Here is a 19484-nt window from a genome sequence, read left to right as displayed (position 1 = left end):
ATCTGGCTTTCTTTAGAAAGGGGCTAGATTCCGGGTAAAGAACAGGTAAAATTAGTAAACTGTTATACTATGTATATGATCCGAGGAAAGACTATTTGGTTTTACTTGTTTTATCTTTCCAGGAGAATTGTTTTGTAAATCTGTTATAATTGAAATGTTTTCCATTTAAAATGTCTAATATTAAAACTGAAATATTAAAAGATGGGTGGTGACACAATGTTAATATTGTCTTTTTTTTTTTTTTTGCTTCAGCTTTTGTGGACAATAAAGTAAAACAATCTTTTTTTAGTTAGTACGTTTAAAGGCCTGTTTTTAATTATTTATTTATTTGAGTACTGGTTTCAGTGCTTTTAAAGAGTGTTAATGACCTGGAGATACCAATCAAGAGAATATGGAAACCGTCCTTTGAGAAGGAAAAGAATGAAACTAAAAATTATGTTGACAGCAGTGGGAAATAATTAAGCACATTTACTCAAATCATTAAGTATAATTTCAAGTATTTTTTGCTACTTTTACTCTACATTTAACCTAAAAGTTTAAAGCTCAAGTTTAAATAAAATTTAAATCCTGTGGTTTTCCAGACTTTTTCAGTAGTTCACTCTTTGCATTAGTTCTATGCAAAGTCAAACATTACACTTAACAAGGGCTGTAGTCAGATTTTAGGAGCTCTAACATGTCATGAGCCCAAAATTGCAGAAGAGTTAAAACCCAGCAGATATTTTACAAGGATAGGAAAATATATAATATAAAACAAATAATACACAGCATATTTTAACATGGCTGTAATTGCTGACATGATTAACCTGATATTATTTTCTAATTAAACATGTAATTCTCAATAGAAATAGGGGCTTATTCAACAACCTTGTTTTGCCAAAACATCAGTTCGGAATTTAAATAATTTCTTTTTAGCAAGCAAACAAAAGCAGCAAGTATGGATTAACCTGCAACTCATTTTCACGATTAACTGGTGCATATATTGATCTATAAAACATGGCAAAGCACTGACATTTACATTCCAGAAGTGTAGTAGTCAACAAATGCTTGAACAAACATCAACTAACTGCACAAAGTTGAACATTTTTAAACAATTACAATATTAACATAGCTCAGTTGTAGAGTGGCAGGCTCCCGACCATAGTTGTTGGAGTGTCCCTAGACATGACACCGAACCCCCAACAGCCCATCCTCATCCCCGGCCACGCAGTACCGGTCCAAGGCCCGGTAGAAATTTGGGAGGGTTGTGTCAGGAAGTGAAAATCAGTGTTAAAAAAAAGCAAAACTTTGCCAAATCTACAAGCGGACAAATTATCTGCTGTGGTGACCCTGAAGTCATGGGATAAGCCGAAAGACTTAAAAATAAAAATATAAACTATTTCTGTTAATTTGCTGTAGTAACTCATGTATTGGATATCACCACTTATCTGCTTCTCTATAGAATGAAAGTATAGAAGCAGACATAGACCAGACAGGGTGTTTCTCATGAAAACAGAAAACATGATTGTTTTCCTGATAGCACGCAGAGGTGTCACGACACAAAATACTGGAGTTAAGAACAATGTCACACAACCGAGCCTACTTGAGGAAAAAACCTATTTTGATTTTCAATAGCCTTTTATTGAGTGGATAATAAAGTGCAGCCGTGGCATCAATTAAACAACAGCAGGTGTGGCATCATAGTCAGAAAGCAACAGCACAGGACTGTCTAGACAACAGCAAATTTCCATATGAAGGTCAAAACACAACACAGTTGAAGAAGAAATGGGGACTAATGGGGATTAATGCCTAAAAACATCAACAATGTTATGATAATCTCAATTGAGAAAAAGGCAACTATTACACTGAAGTGCACCACATTTTACACACCAACCTCTTTCGCTTCTGCTCCACTGTTATACAAAATCCATTATTATGCAGTAAAATAATAATAATAAAATCACCCTTGAAAGAGGCAATTCCCCTGTGTAAATAAAGTGTAAATATTTTTTTTGTCTCTCCTACTTAATAAATATACTTTTAATTTGTGTATAATATTTTTCTCAGGGTGCATAGACTTTGTTTTTCTTTACAAACTCTATGTATCATTATTAAATATGTATCTTTCATAATGTAAATCATTTTTAGATATACATGCTCGATGCCTCTCTTCACCTTAGGTAATTATTTAATTATGTCATCATGTAATTGTTTACTAAATATAATGCTATTTTATTCATTTTTTCCAATATTAACAAAGTGCAGTTTAACAAATCACCAGGCTCAGGACTGCTGAGAGGAAGTGGTGCAAATCCAAGACTCCATCTGCCCTTGCTGAGTATCAGGATCTGCTTGGATCTTTTTCTCACAGTGTCACCAGGGCAAAGATACATTACTACCAGGAGAAGCTCAGCAACACCTCAGACAACAGGAAGCTGTTCTCCACCTTCAAATCACTCATCTACCCTCCTTCAGCTCCTCCATTAACATCTCTCACTGCTGACGACTTTGCCAACTTTACCAACAAGGTGGCAGCCATCAGCTCATAGTTCTCTCGTCCAGATGATGACATCCGTCTAACTTCTTCCAACACTGCATTGCTCTCATCATTTGCAATTCTGACTGAGGATGACGTATCCACCCTCCTCCTCTCTAACCATCCGACCACCTGCACTCTGGATCCAATCAATTCCACTCTTCTTCAAGCAGTTGCACCCGCTCTAATGCCAGATATTACACAAGTCATCAACACATCTCTCAAAACAGGGACTTTTCCAACCTCATTCAAACAGGCCCAGTTTACCCCACTGCTCAAGAAGCCTTCTCTTGATCCCTCTGTAGTGGAGAACTACAGACCTCTCGTCCTCCTTCCTTTTCTGGCCAATACAATGGAACGAGCTGTCTTCAACCAACTCTCAGACTTCCTTTCCAAGAACAACCTCCTCGACGTCAACCAGTCTGGCTTCAAGAGGCGTCACTCCACAGTCAGCACTCCTGACTGTTGTGGAATATCTTCGAGCTGCAAAAGCCACAGGTCAATCATCTGTCTTAATTCTACTTGATCTATCATCAGCCTTTGAAAATGTGAACCATCAGATCCTCTTGTCCACACTCTCTGACTTGGGCATCTCTGGATCAGCTCTAGACCGGCTTTGTTCTTACCTATCGGGACGAACCTTCAAGGTATCCTGGTGGGGTCATCTCTCTCACTCTCATAGACTCTCTACTGGTGTGCCGCAGGGCTCAGTTCTTGGTCCTCTTCATTTTTCTATCTATACTGCATCCCTGGGTTCCATTATTCACTCACAGTCATTCCTATCAATGCTACGCTGATTCCTGTCCTTTCCAACGGACGACTCCACTGTCTCATCGTGCATTTCTGCCTGTCTCTCAAACATCTTAGCCTGGATGAGTGAGAGACATCTTCAGCTCAACCTCTTCAAGACTGAAGTCCTTGTCTTCCCAGCCAGACCTTCGACACAACACAACATCAGCATCAACATTGGATCTACAGTGATTGTCCCCACTAAATCGGCCAGAAATCTGGGGGTTATCATCGAAGACCAACTGAGCTTTAAGGACCACATCTCCTCAGTCTCTAGGGCTTGCAGATTTGCTCTTTACAACATCAGGAAGATCAGACCCTGCATCATGGAATATACAACCCAACTCATTGTACAGGCGCTGGTCACATCTCGTCTTGATTACTGAAATGCTTTGTTGATGGGGTTACCAGTATCCACAATCAAACTCTTGCAGATGATCCAAAACGCAGCAGCTCTCCTCATTTTTAATACAAAGCCAAAAAAGACCCATGTCACCCCACTCTTTAGATCTCTACACTGGCTTCCTGTAGCTGCTCGCATCAGGTTCAAAGCTCTGTCTCTTGCTCACAGGGTGGTTAACTCGACAGCTCCCGCTTACCTCAACTCACTCAATCAAGTCTACAATTCTTCCTGCCCGCTGCGATCTGCCAACGAACGACGTTTGGTGGTCCCAGCACCGCACAGAAGGCACCAAGCAAAACTTTTTAGCGCAATGATCCCACTATGGTGGAACGAGCTACCAAACTCTGCACGCTCAGCTGACTCTCTCCCAATATTAAAAAAAATGCTGAAAACTGAACTCTTCCGCATCTTCCTATGCACTTAAATCTCTTTAAGAAAAAAAAATAAAAAATCCTTTCTGTTCTTGCATCTCGTGAACTGTGAACACTTTTCTGATAGGACTTTGCTTTGATGTTTTTTCCTTGACTTAGATTTTTGCTGCCTTGTACCTCACTTGTAAGTCGCTTTGGATAAAAGCGTCTGCTAAATGACTACATGTAAATGTAAACAAATTAAACTTTAGGTAGGTGCAGCCTAACAGGTAGGAATTTGGATCTGTCAAACTAATATTATTTACTGTCAGATTATGTATATTTTCACATGCATGAATACACGTTTCGTGTCCTTGTGCATTACCCGTGTGAATTTCTGCTGCTAAGACAGATACTGTATGAGGCTGCAGTGTTTCTCCTATAACATCACTTGTCAGTAAACCTGTTCAGTAAAGTTCATTATATTGAAATATTGTGATATTGAACATGGTATACAAGATCGTGCAGTAGAAATCACATGAAGTTCAATCTGACAGGGAGCCGGCCGTCTCATATAAATATTGACAGAACTAACATGCAAAGTAGATACAGGTGAGTGGAAGGACAAAGTCAGAACGCTAGGAAAAAAAGCAAAGTCCCCAGTGGCTGGATAGAGAATGGCAGGAGAAAGATAGAAAGGTCACAGGGCAAAATATAAATTCAGGATCAGATTCACTGGCCAAGTACAGTTTCAAGCAAAAGGTAAAATACATTCATTTTACTTAGGACTCGTGTTTAAATTACTACACACAGGATGTACACACAGCAGCACTGTGCTTCTCTTCTTGGCTGAATTACTAAAATTAATTAAATGTTTTTTTTCAGTGGCACATAAGTCTAATTTTATGAGATTTGGACTTGGGGAAAACTATTCCAAAAGCTGCTTTATCTATTGCGTGTTTGGGGACTTTATACTGTTGCATGTCCAAGTATCAAACCTCTGGCTGATAGTTTGAAATTATGAGGAAGACTTTTGAGTTCATCTTTGTCCATCTTCATTCAATCCACTCTGCAGTACGACCTCACAACGTGATGCGTCCGTTACTGCGCTTTACAGTACCTACAGTGTTGGGCTTGAATGCCGTCACCTTTACAAACAACAGTTGGCCAAGGTTGGTCTAAGTGCTTTTTATGTTGGCACAGAGACGCCACCAGCTGCAGTCAATATTGACCCGGTTTCACAGGTGAACTCTGGACAATGTCAGGAGAAATCAGCCACATGCATTGAATGTCAGGAGCGTCTCACTCGGACATCTACATTCATACATACGCCCCCACCTGACAAAGTCAGGAGAATATCAGATTTCTAGTGCATGTGTTAAAGGGGCTATGAATCACTAATTCACAATATTACGTTATGGATGGATAAGTGCTATAGTGTAACATTGTCATCGTTTTAACTCTCTTAAACTTCTGTTATATGATTTTATGATGTCTTTTTTATGTCAAATCTGCTTCACACACAATATTACTTTGGTTTCAATTTTAGTTTTAGTCAAATATAATTTAACCATGATGCCAAAATAATCTACTGCAGCTTGAGGTTTCCAGGCAGGCATCATTTGATGACACCATAGATGCCTGTGCTACAAGGAAGCACACGTCTCTACAATTTGAAATGAGATTTATGTGCTACATTATAGTTTTATGTTGTCTCGTTTGCACATTCTGCTTTTATAAGGCCCGTTGTTACAAATATAAGTAGAAAGTACAAAGTATTCACTGAACATTGCAGCATTTCCATTTATTTTATTAACTGTATGTATGTTGGAAAAAAACCCAACAGATAAATATTTGCTGTCACAGTGACTGACTTTGAGTTAAACCTGCACTTGCAACTTTTGTAATCTGTATTTATGTTATATTGGACTGTGTAGTATTGTTTGAAGAGGAAGTCTGGTTTTAGTATTTCATTACATTTTTTATTATTATTATTTATGTTATTTTATGTCAGTCTCACTCTCACAGGAAAAATCTCTAGACTGTCTTAGTTTGAGCCCAATAAACTTACAACTGAGTGGGAATTTATTCATCATATCTACAACAGCATAGTCCCCACATAGACTTAATGAAACCTACTTAAGCAAGTCGAAACTGGATGAAGTTTAACAAGAATGAACATGAAATCAGTCCCTATCACTGACCCCTGTCCTCCTCGGTCTGCTGCTGATGGGGACTGATGGGTGCAGAACTTGTTGAACGGTTTGAGCATTGATTGCAGCACGTGCAGCTTTACATAATTTCTAGCTTTAGCTCCTCGTAAGCTCACATGTTTGTGGCAGTTAGCAAGTAATCAGCAAGCTTGTTGTGGTGATCACATGATGGTAGATGAGACACCGTGTGCACAGCGGAGATGATGGTTGAGGATCATTTAACATGTGATTTGATTATTTACTGTCAGCGGTCGGTAACTCCCAGAGCGTTTTTATGCAGGTAACTTTGACTTGACCTGAGCTGCCTCCTCCCTCTCTGCAGCAGACAGAGACACTTAGCAGAGCTCCTCCCTTAGACTCCGTGAGAAGAAGCTGCTCCACAAGTTTACTCTCTTTTTCACCATTTCAGTGGTGAAAATTGTGTATTCTGTGATTCCAGAACACAAATATTTGTATTTGCGTGCTCTAATTCATCTTTACCAACTAAATATGCCCACTGTGAGCTGGATTTCTTTACTGTCCTTAAATTGTCACCGATCCTAATCTTTGTGTCCCAGGTGCAATAATTACTATCACTGAAAAAAAAAAACAGGACACCGACTGTGGCTTTAAACATTATGATAAAATTATGATTTCTCTGCTTTTCCCTTTAATTTTGTGTTAAGATGAAGTGACTACATTTAGAAGCAGGGGGATTGTTTGGTGCTACCTATGTACCATTTAATTTTTATTTTCTTCTGGTCATTTAATTTCAATTTTGATGAAATGCAAGAAGAATATAAAAAAGCAATGTGTTAATAACATGTGAGCCAGAGATTCCAAGAAACAGCATTTCAGCACAGTAAATTCTCATATTTGTCTTGGACACTTTGTGTGTCAGTGCACAGACCTATGCTGGTGATTATTGCTGAAACAGAAAAAAAGGCGGTGGAATCTGTTGACATCATGGTTTTCTCAGGTAACAAAAGCACAAGTGACAATCTTGTCACACTGCAAAATGGAAACACACCCAATCCCATAATTTTCAGTATATAAACTACAGCACTGAGCAAGTTGTGCTTTAACCGTCCAGGAAAACCCATCTGCAGTACCTGCAGTACCTGCAGTACCTACAGTACCTGTTCATCACGATGAAGCTGATTCTTTCTCTGACCCTCATCTGGGCTTTCTCCAGCACAGGTAACTGGACTTCTTCCTACAATACAGTCTCTACACACACTGCAGAGTTTAACTTCTATGTTTAACCAGTTTTTATAAACCAACCACTAAATTAATAGCAGGTAAAGCACAGTACTGTACAAGATACGACTCCACATAGTACAGTACATAACTACTAGAAGAAGAAAACTGAGAAATTAGCTAGAAAATACTAAGTCTCATACTGTATATAATGTGGTATCTGATATTGTTTAACCATCTTTAAAACAACGACGACACAATGTTTTAAAATCTTTTGAACAAGAAGAATTTTCAGCCTTTTTATCAAAACTCAGACAGTGGCTTTGTTGTCACTAAGTGACTGTGTTGTCTCCATTGCAGCTGGAGCACTTCAGTGTCAAACTTGCACTAATGCAAAGTGTTCAAACACAACAGCAGTCACATGTTCCTCAGAGACCATGTGTATAACAGCTACCATTCAAGGTAATGTCATCTTTCCATATTCAGTGACGTTCTGGCTCATTTCTGTCCATATTAACAAAACACACTTTGACTCTGCAGCCACTTCATCTGAATCTACTGTGAAGCAGATCTACAAAGCCTGTGCGTCATCCTCCCTGTGTCCAACCACAGGCTCTCAGACATTTTCAACACACTTGGGTGTTTTTGGTGCAGCTGCATCTGCTCAGTGCTGCAACACAGATAACTGCAACTCTGAAACTCTACCTGGTGAGTACAGATGGACAAGTGCTCACCTCTCAATGCACAACACCATTACAGTGTCAAAATGTGGAGACCTGCTGCTTTCAAGTGAGCTGTGAGTTTTCTGCCAATGTGTGACAAAATGTAGCAGTAATCAAAAAGTAACGGAAAGTAATCAAGTACATTTACTTCAACCTGAGGGCAAATTTTCAGCAGGTTTACTCACATTTGTGGAACATGTTACTTTTATATTCTTCTAATACAAAAGATTTATAGCAGCTATAGTGAGGAGATAGTGAATGTAGAGATAAAAAGATCAGGCTATTTTAAAAATGTTCAAAAAGTGATAATAACATAACAGATGTACAATATTGAACCAACATTTTTCTCATTTCCAGTAACAACTAGTTCTGGTACAACTCCAACCTTTGGCTGTGCATCAGCAAACATCTGTGCAGCTGCCGACAACCTGAAAAACCTAACATTTATGGAAAGTGCTGGTTCCATCAGCAGTGGACCAATTTGTTTTTGTAATTTACTCACACCAACAACCTCTGCTCCAACCACAACCTCTGCTCCATCCACAACCTCTGCTCCATCCACAACTTCTGCTCCATCCACAACCTCTGCTCCATCCACAACCTCTGCTCCAATTACAACCTCTGTTCCAGCCACAACAACAATCTCTTCTCCAACCACAACCTCTGCTCCATCCACGTCTGCTCCATCCACAACCTCTGCTCCATCCACAACCTCTGCTCCAACTACAACCTCTGCTACAACCACACCAACAACCTCTGCTCCAACCGCAACCTCTTCTCCAACCACAACCTCTGCTCCATCCACGTCTGCTCCATCCACAACCTCTGCTCCATCCACAACCTCTGCTCCAACTACAACCTCTGCTCCAGCCACAACAACAATCTCTTCTCCAACTACAACCTCTGTTCCAACCACAACCTCTGCTTCAACCACAACTACAACCTCTGCTACAACCACACCAACAACATCTGCTCCAACCGCAACCTCTTCTCCAACCACAACCTCTGCTCCATCCACGTCTGCTCCATCCACAACCTCTGCTCCATCCACAACCTCTGCTCCATCCAAAACTTCTGCTCCATCCACAACCTCTGCTCCATCCACAACCTCTGCTCCAATTACAACCTCTGTTCCAGCCACAACAACAATCTCTTCTCCAACTACAACCTCTGTTCCAACCACAACCTCTGCTCCAACCACAACCTCTGCTCCATCCACGTCTGCTCCATCCACAACCTCTGCTCCATCCACAACCTCTGCTCCAACTACAACCTCTGCTACAACCACACCAACAACCTCTGCTCCAACCGCAACCTCTTCTCCAACCACAACCTCTGCTCCATCCACGTCTGCTCCATCCACAACCTCTGCTCCAACTACAACCTCTGCTCCAGCCACAACAACAATCTCTTCTCCAACTACAACCTCTGTTCCAACCACAACCTCTGCTTCAACCACAACTACAACCTCTGCTACAACCACACCAACAACATCTGCTCCAACCGCAACCTCTTCTCCAACCACAACCTCTGCTCCATCCACGTCTGCTCCATCCACAACCTCTGCTCCATCCACAACCTCTGCTCCAACTACAACCTCTGCTCCAGCCACAACTACAACCTCTGCTCCATCCACAACCTCTGCTCCAACTACAACCTCTGCTCCATCCACAACCTATGCTCCAACTACAACCTCTGTTCCAACCACAACCTCTGCTCCATCCAAAACCTCTGCTCCAACAACAACCTCTGCTCCATCTACAACTTCTGCTCCATCCACAACCTCTGCTCCAACTACAATCTCTGCTCCATCCACAACCTCTGCTCCAGCCACAATCACCTCTGCTCCAACTACAACCTCTGCTTCAACCACAACCTCTGCTCCAGCCACAACCTCTGCTCCATCTACAACTTCTGCCTCAACAACCACCTCTGCTCCACCCACAACCACCTCTGCTTTAACCACCTCCGCTCCAACGACAACAACAACCTCTGCTCCATCCATAACCTCAGCTTCAACCACAACCTCTGCTTCAAGCACTGTTGCTCCTTCCACAACTGCTGCTGCAACCACAACCTCTGCTCCAACTACAACTTCTGCTCCATCCACAACCTCTGCTCAGTCCACCACATCTGCTCCAACAACTGTTGTTCCAACAACAACCACTGCACCATGCACAACTGCTGCTCCAACTAAAACTTCTGCTCCAGCCACAACCTCTGCTTCAACGGCAACTACAACCTCTGCTCCAACTACAACTTCTGTTTCCACAATTTCTGCTCCTACAACCTCTGTTTCAACCACAACCTCTGCTTCAACCACAACCTCTGCCTTAACAACATTTGCTCCATCTGCAACATTTGCTTCAACAACGACAACCTTTGCTCCAACTGCAACCTCTGCTTCAACAACAACCACCTCTGCTCCACCCACAACCACCTCTGCTCCAGCCACAACCACCTCTGCTTTAACCACCTCCACTCCAACGACAACTACAACCTCTGCTCTATCCATAACCTCTGCTTCAACCACAACCTCTGCTTCAACCACTGTTGCTCCACCCACAAAAGCTGCTGAAACAAATACTGCATCAACAACAGCTTCTCCAATAACACCCACTGCTCCATCCACAACTGCTGCTGCAACTACAACTTCTACTCCAACTACAACCTCTGCTCCAACTACAACTTCTGCTTCAACCACAACCTCTGCCTCAACATTTGCTCCATCTGCAACATCTGCGTCAACAACAACAACCTTTGCTCCAACTGCAACCTCTGCTTCAACAACAACCTCTGCCTCAACAACAACATTTGCTCCATCTGCAACCTCTGCTTCAACAACACCCACCTCTGCTCCACCCACAACCACCTCTGTTCCACCCACAACCACCTCTGCTCCAGCCACAACCACCTCTGCTTTAACCACCTCAACTCCAACGACAACAACAACCTCTGCTCCATCCATAACCTCTGCCTCAACAACAACATTTGCTCCAACTGCAACCTCTGCTTCAACAACAACCTCTGCTCCAACCAAAACCACCTCTGCTTTAACCACCTCCGCTCCAACGACAACAACAACCTCTGCTCCAACTACAACCACTGCTCAGTCCACCACATCTGCTCCAACAACTGTTGTTCCAACAACAACCACTGCACCATCCACAACTGCTGCTCCAAATAAAACTTCTTCTCCAACCACAACCTATGCTCCAACTACAACCTCTGTTTTAACCACAACCTCTGCTTCAACAACAACATTTGCTCCAACTGCAACCTCTGCTTCAACAACAACCTCTGCTCCAACCAAAACAAGCTCTGCTCCACCCACAACCACCTGTGCTCCAACCACAACCACCTCTGCTCCAGCCACAACCACCTCTGCTTTAACCACCTCCGCTCCAACGACAACAACAACCTCTGCTCCATCCATAACCTCTGCCTCAAGAACAACATTTGCTCCAACTGCAACCTCTGCTTCAACAACAACCTCTGCTCCAACCAAAACCACCTCTGCTTTAACCACCTCCGCTCCAACGACAACAACAACCTCTGTTCCAACTACAACCACTGCTCAGTCCACCACATCTGCTCCAACAACTGTTGTTCCAACAATAACCACTGCACCATCCACAACTGCTGCTCCAAATAAAACTTCTTCTCCAACCACAACCTATGCTCCAACTACAACCTCTGCTTTAACCACAACCTCTGCTCCAACAACAACATTTGCTCCAACTGCAACCTCTGCTTCAACAACAACCTCTGCTCCAACCAAAACAAGCTCTGCTCCACCCACAACCACCTGTGCTCCAACCACAACCACCTCTGCTCCAGCCACAACCACCTCTGCTTTAACCACCTCCGCTCCAACGACAACAACAACCTCTGCTCCATCCATAACCTCTGCTTTAACCACAAAGTCTACTTTAACCACTGTTGCTCCACCCACAAAAGCTGCTGAAACAAATACTGCATCAACAACAGCTTCTCCAATAACACTCACTGCTCCATCCAAAACTGCTGCTGCAACTACAACCTCTGCTCCATTTACAACCTCTGCTCAGTCCACCACCTCTGCACAAACAACTGTTGTTCCAACAACAACCACTGCACCATCCACAACTGCTGCTCCTACTAAAACTTCTGCTCCAGCCACAACCTCTGCTTCACCGGCAACTACAACCTCTGCTCCAACTACAACTTCTGTTTCGACAATTTCTGCTCCTACAACCTCTGTTTTAACCACAACCACCTCTGCTCCAGCCACAACAAACTCTACTTCAATGAAAACCACCTTTGTTTCACCCACAACCTCTGCTCCACCCACAACCACCTCTTCTTCACCCACAACCACCTCTGCTCCAGCCACAACCACCACTGCTTTAACCACCTCTGGTCCAACGACAACAACAACCTCTGCTCCATCCATAACCTCTGCTCCATCCATAACCTCTGCTTCAACCACAACCTCTGCTTCAACCACAACCTCTGCTTCAAACACTGTTGCTCCACCCACAAAAGCTGCTGAAACAAATACTGCATCAACAACAGCTTCTCCAATAATACCCACTGCTTCAACCACAACCTCTGCCTCAACATTTGCTCCATCTGCAACATCTGCTGCAACAACAACAACCTTTGCTCCAACTTCAACCTCTGCTTCAACAACAACCTCTGCTCCACCCACAACCACCTCTGCTCCATCCACAACTGCTGCTGCAACTACAACCTCTGCTCCAACTACAACCTCTGCTCCATGTACAACCTCTGCTCCAGCCACAACTTCTTCTTCAACGACAACTACAACCTCTGCTCCAACTACTACTTCTGTTTCAACCACAACCTCTGCCTCAACATTTGCTCCATCTGCAACATCTGCTTCAACAACAACAACTTTTGCTCCAACCGCAACCTCTGCTTCAACAACAACCTCTGCTCCACCCACAACCACCTCTGCTCCACCCACAACTGCTGCTGCAACTACAACCTCTGCTCCAACTACAACCTCTGCTCCATGTACAACTTCTGCTCCAGCCACAACTTCTGCTTCAACGACAACTACAACCTCTGCTCCAACTACTACTTCTGTTTCAACCACAACCTCTGCTTCAACCACAACCTTTGTTTCAACATTTGCTCCATCTGCAGCACCTGCTTCAACAACAACAACCTTTGCTCTAACTGCAACCTCTGCTTCAACAACAACCTCTGCTCCAACCACAACCACCTCTGCTCCAGCCACAACCACCACTGCTTTAACCACCTCCGCTGCAACAACAACAACAACCTCTGCTCCATCCATAACCTCTGTTTCAACCAGAACCCCTGCTTCAACCACTGTTGCTCCACCCACAAAAGCTGCTGAAACAAATACTATATCAACAACAGCTTCTCCAATAACACCCACTGCTCCATCCACATCTGCTGCTGCAACTACAACTTCTGCTCCAACTACAACCTCTGTTCCAATCACAACCTCTGCTCCATCCACAACGTCTGCTCCAACTACAACTTCTGCTCCTACAACCTCTGCTTCAACCACAAACTCTGCTCCAGCCACAACAAACTCTGCTCCGACCACAACAACCTCTGCTTCAATGGAAACCACCTCTGCTTCAACCACAACCTCAGCTTCAACAACAACCTCTGCTCCATCTACAACCTCTGCTCCAACCACAACCTTTGTTCCAGCCAAAACCACAACCTCTGCTGCCACTACAACCTCTGCTCCATCCATAACCTCTGCTACATCCACAACCTCTGCTCCAACTACAACCTCTGCTCCATTTACAACCTCTGCTCAAACAACTGTTGTTCCAACAACAACCACTGCACCATCCTGCATCTCTGCTTCAACAAATCCAGCGTCAACAACTGCCTCTTCAACTACAACCACTGCTACAACTGCTGCTCAGTCCACCACCTTTGCTCCAACCACTGTTGCTCCACCCACAACAGCTGCTGCAACAAATACTGCATCAACAACAGCTGCTCCAGTAACACTCACTGATCCATCCACAACGTCTGTTCCAATCACAACCTCTGCTCCATCCACAACAAACTCTTCTCCAACTACCACTTCTGCTCCTACAACTTCTGCTCCAGGCACAACAAACTCTGCTCCAACCACAACCAACTCTGCTCCAACCACAACCACCTCTACTTCAACCACAACCACCTCTGCTTCAACACCAACCTCTGCTTCAACCACAACCTCTGCTCCAGCCACAACAAACTCTGCTCCAACAACAACAACTTCTGCTTCAATGAAAACCTCTGCTCCAACCACAACAACCTCTGCTTCAACCACAACCACCTCTGCTTCAAACACAACCTTTGCTTCAACCACAACCACCTCTGCTTCAACCACAACGTCTGCTTCAACCACAACCTCTGCTCCATCAACAAACTCTGCTCCAACTACAACCTCTGCTACATCCACAACCTCTGCTCCAACTACAACCTCTGCTCCAGCCACAACCTCTGCTCCAACTACAACCTCTGCTTCAACCACAACCACCTCTGCTTCAACCACAACCACATCTTCAACCACAGCCTCTGCTACATCCACAACCTCTGCTCCAACTACAACCTCTGCTCCATTTACAACCTCTGCTCAAACAACTGTTGTTTCAACAACAACCACTGGACCATCCTCCATCTCTGCTTCAGCAAATCCAGCGTCAACAACTGCCTCTTCAACTACAACCACTGCTACAACTGCTGCTCAGTCCACCACCTCTGCTCCAACCACTGTTGATCCACCCACAACAGCTGCTGCAACAAATACTGCATCAACAACAGCTTCTCCAGTAACACTCACTGCTCCATCCACAACCTCTGCTCCTTCCACAACCTTTGCTCCAACCACAACTTCTGCTCCTACAACCTCTGCTTCAACCACAACCTCTGCTCCAGCCACAACCTCTGCTCCAACCACAACAACCTCTGCTTCAACCACAACAACCTCTGCTTCAACCACAACCACCTCTGCTTCAACCAAAACCACCTCTGCTCCAGCCACAACCTCTGCTCCAGCCACAACAACCTCTGCTCCAACCACAACAACCTCTGCTTCAACCACAACAACCTCTGCTTCAACACCAACCTCTGCTTCAACCACAACATCAGTTTCAACCACCTCAGCTTCAACCACAACATCAGCTTCAACCATAGCAACCTCTGTTCCATCCACAACCATTTCTGTTTTAACCGCAACGTCTGCTCCAACTACAACCTCTGCTCCAACCACAACTTCAGCTTCAACAAGCTCTGTTCCAACAACTGTAGCTCCAACCACAACCTCTGCCTCAGCAACACAATCTGCTACAACTAAAGTTACTACCAGTGATGCCTGTTGTGTCAGAATAGGTGTTTTTCACGTGCTGATTGGACCTCTTGTTTTTATTCTCTATTAGAATACAGAAAAAAATGGATAAATGAACTATGAAGCCAGTAAAAGCTTCTGAAAAAAGCATTTGAAATTACGACTTGTATTTACTGCTTATTGTTAATTTAAGTCAGTATTTACAGGGGCTGAAATATCCATCTTTCTTTAGAAAGGGAAGGGATTCTGTGCGAATACAAGGTAGAATGATGACACTTTTACTACATGTATGAGCAGAGGGGAATACTTATTTATTATTTTCTTTGTTTTGTGGACATCAAATATGTGAAAACATCCTTTGTTTAGTCTGTAGGTTTGTACTTACTTCTATATCTTTAATGCCTTTGACTAGTGACACCTTTTCATGCATTTTTTAATTTATATATGTTAAAATATATCTGCTGTGTAGTAAAAATATTGTAACTGCATAATTGAACATGGCACTATTTGCTGGCATGATTAACCTGATATATTTTTTTAATTAAACAGTTAACATGTAATTCTCTAGAGAAGGAACATATTCAACAAAATTGTTTGCTTAACAATCAGTTCCTAATTTAAATAAGATTCTGATTAGTGAGCACACAAAAGCAACATATCCTTGCAATGGAGAAACTAGAAAGCACGGATTCATTTGGCATTTATTTTCATGATTAACAGATGCATAATCTGATCTATAAAACATGGCAAAGCACTGAATTTCACATTTCAGAAGTGTGCCAGTGAACAAGTGCTTGAAAAAAAAAAAACAGATTAAAACGAAAAATATGTAACTGAACAAAGCTGAAAAAGGAAAACCAATTTAAATATGAATAGAATATCAAAACTTATTCTCTGTTCATTTAGTGTAGTAACTTATGTAGGATGTCTAAGCTGCTCTACAGAAAGAAAATGTGAAAGGAAAAATAGACAGGATGTTTATTATGAAAACAGCAGAGGTGAAAGAACCACACCTAAAGTAACTACATGATGAATCACAAAGCCTGATTGTTTTCCTGATACCATGCAAAGAGGTGTCACAACAGAAAATAGTGGAAATACACTCCCCTCCAAAAGTAATGGAACAATGAGGACAATTCCCTTATTTTTGCTGTAGACTGAAAACACTTGGGTTTGACATCAAAAGCTAAATATGAGACAAGAGATCAACATTTCAGCTTTTTTTTGCAGGTATTTACATCTGGATCTGATGCACAACTTAGAACATGGCACCTTTTGTTTGAACCCACCCATTCTTTTATGAGAGCAAAAGTATTGGAACACATACACTTAAAATAGATAGAAGTGAATAAGTCTTTATATTTAGTTGCAAATCCTTTGCTTGCAATAACTGCATCAAACCTCTGACGCACTGACATCAACAAACGTTTGCTTTCTATTGTGATGCTTTTCCAGGCTTTCACTACAGCCTCGTCAGTTGTTGTTTGTATTGGGGGTTCCTCCCTTCAATCCCCTCTTTAGCAGGTAAAATGCTCTAGAAAACCTTCCACTTCTTGCCTCTGATGAAGCTCTTTGTGTGTTTTGGGTTATGATCTCGCTGCATGATAAAGGATCTCCCAATCACTTGGGTTGCATATTTCTTTTAATTGGCAGATCAAATGTTTCTGTCGACCTCTGAGTTCATTTTGCTTCTGCCCTCATGTGTTACATCATCGACGAAGATTAATGAGTAATAAACAACAGCAGCTGTAGCAACATAGTCTTACAGTGACAACAAAAAAGCTAAAGCTAAAGCTGGTTCAAATTATTATTCTATGCCCACTTCAGTAATACAAAGATAACAGCGCTTACCTTCCATATAGAGGTCAAAACACAACCAAAAGGTGACAAAGAAATGGTCAATTGTGAGGGACGTACAAATCAACTAGTGATGGTAAGTAACAAAGTACATTTATTCAAATCAATTTTCAGGCAGTTTTAATCACTTGTAAAATTTTTAATTATAGTATTTATAAAAGTAACGCACTAGATTCATGCAACTACTGCAAGTCGTTCATTTACGGATAAAGAGTTTACGACAGATCCTCTCACATTTGTTGTCCCCTGGGGAAAATGATGGTCTGGTTTAGTTCTTATCACACCCTGGATCACAGGTGAGGTTGGATGCTCTGATGCACATTTACCACAACCAATTGTGATGTCACTAGGTCCTGGGCCTCCTTTATAGTACCATGAAATATCCAGAATCTAATGACTCACGCTAGAATATGTGTGTGATTTTGAGTGCAAGTTGGTAAACGAGAAGCAGTGTCAGTTGCTGTGGATACAGATGACGTAGAAAAGTCTGCACATTTACCATTCAGTGCAGAACTTAAATTAAGGTGCTAAAGAAGGGACTCATCCTCTGGTGCACAGGCAGCTAAACATATTATATTAAAAAGGGAAACCAGGGCAGAGTAACAAAATATAAGTGGAAAATGCGAAACAGTGCGCAAACAATTGAAACTAAAACAACTATTGGTGATGGAAACTAGAGAAACTAAATATAGCGGATGGTTTGAGGAACCCAGGTGAAAGAGCAATCAACCAAGTGGAGCCAGGTGAGAGTGAGTGAGTTTCAGACTGAAGGGTGAACATAAGTCAACCTCAGATCAAATATGATAAAGACAGAGAGAGTACAAGATGTAAATCGTGACAAATCACAGCTGGAGCAAGAAACTCTAATTGACCTGAACCAGTACATCCAGCAATACGTGAAATTGTCCACAACATTAAGTGATTAACCTGTAATTCAGCATATCAAGAGCAGGGCACTAACACACCTACTTTAACCAAGTGATACCCAAATTTAGCTATGACTCCAACTATAATGTGCACGTTTACGTGTATTAGCTACATTATGTAATATATTTGTATTAGAGGTTATAATTTCCAGAATGCCAATTTCCAGAATGCCATTATTACATGTTTGGTATAAAAACATTAACACAGAAACATCCACCCCCGCACAAACATTTTCTTTGTATTAGATAAAGTAAATTAGTGTTTCGCTGTACCTGCTGTAAATAACTTGATGGCTTTTATCTCGGACATGCCGGCTGTACCTTTTGTGTTGTTTCAAACTTTTCACATAGTTGAGAATAAGGCAAAGTCCTTTGTTTCTTGGTTTTGGTAACTAATTATAATAACAAAAAACCTCCCAAATTGAGGATTTGCCATGACATTATTTTCTCCCATGGATTCAGAAAGAATCATGGAGAGACTGGTTAAATTTTGCTACCACTAAATACAATTTAGTTATAAAGTTTAAAATTGAATTGTGCCAATTCTGATTTAGTTGTAAACTAAATTACTGGATTAGGAAAACTTCTTTAATACCTCTAACCTTTGTAGGAAGGCATCCAGCTCGTGCTAAGCTACAAAAGGGCAGCAATTTACAGCCTAAAACTCTTGGCAACACCACCAGCTTGGCTCGAAAACTGAGCAGCTTCTTTGCCCGGTTTGGCACAGACAGTGATGAACCCAGTGTTTTGACACCTGAGACAAAGCCCTCGCACCACATACACATGAGGTGAGGCAAAGCAGCTTGGCTGGATGAAATAGAACGAAGAATACTTCAGGCATATTCTATATTTAGTGACATCCTCTCCCTCTCTGGGCGGACCCGACATGCCCCAAACCCAGATCCTTTATGCCTGAACTTAAGAAATTGTTTGTGACATTCATAAATGTTTAGTCACTAGCTGTAGTCCATGTTTATTATTTCCAAATGGTTTGACGGTACACCCCTTTCAGATATGCACTGGAATACTGACATTCTCCTGACTTTGTCAGGAAGGTGTGTGTGTGTGAATGCAAATGTCAGAGTGAGATGCTGCCGACGTTATCGGGATTTTCACCTTCGAAGCCCTTAATATCTGTATTATGTGCGTGAGCCCATACGTGTAGCACACTCCTCTGTCCTGAATTGTCGGGGCGGTTAG

The 19484-nt window shown here is 42.3% G+C and overlaps 1 protein-coding gene across 1 annotated transcript; it reads left to right on the top strand.

Annotated features, from left to right (window-relative positions):
* Positions 1–7278: 7278 nt before the first annotated feature.
* On the top strand, positions 7279–17220 carry LOC137132011 (mucin-2-like). The gene is made up of 4 exons (XM_067514014.1): positions 7279–7446; positions 7807–7908; positions 7987–8154; positions 8526–17220. Exons 1-4 carry the CDS (start codon positions 7398–7400, stop codon positions 15590–15592), a joined length of 7386 nt encoding a protein of 2461 aa, XP_067370115.1. The 5' UTR covers positions 7279–7397; the 3' UTR covers positions 15593–17220.
* The last annotated feature ends 2264 nt before the right edge of the window (positions 17221–19484 follow it).

Source organism: Channa argus, chromosome 8 (assembly GCF_033026475.1).
Source record: "Channa argus isolate prfri chromosome 8, Channa argus male v1.0, whole genome shotgun sequence".
Classification (NCBI taxonomy): domain Eukaryota; kingdom Metazoa; phylum Chordata; class Actinopteri; order Anabantiformes; family Channidae; genus Channa; species Channa argus.
Note: the sequence above shows the minus strand (reverse complement) of the source record. Positions and strands in the feature narration are given on the sequence as shown.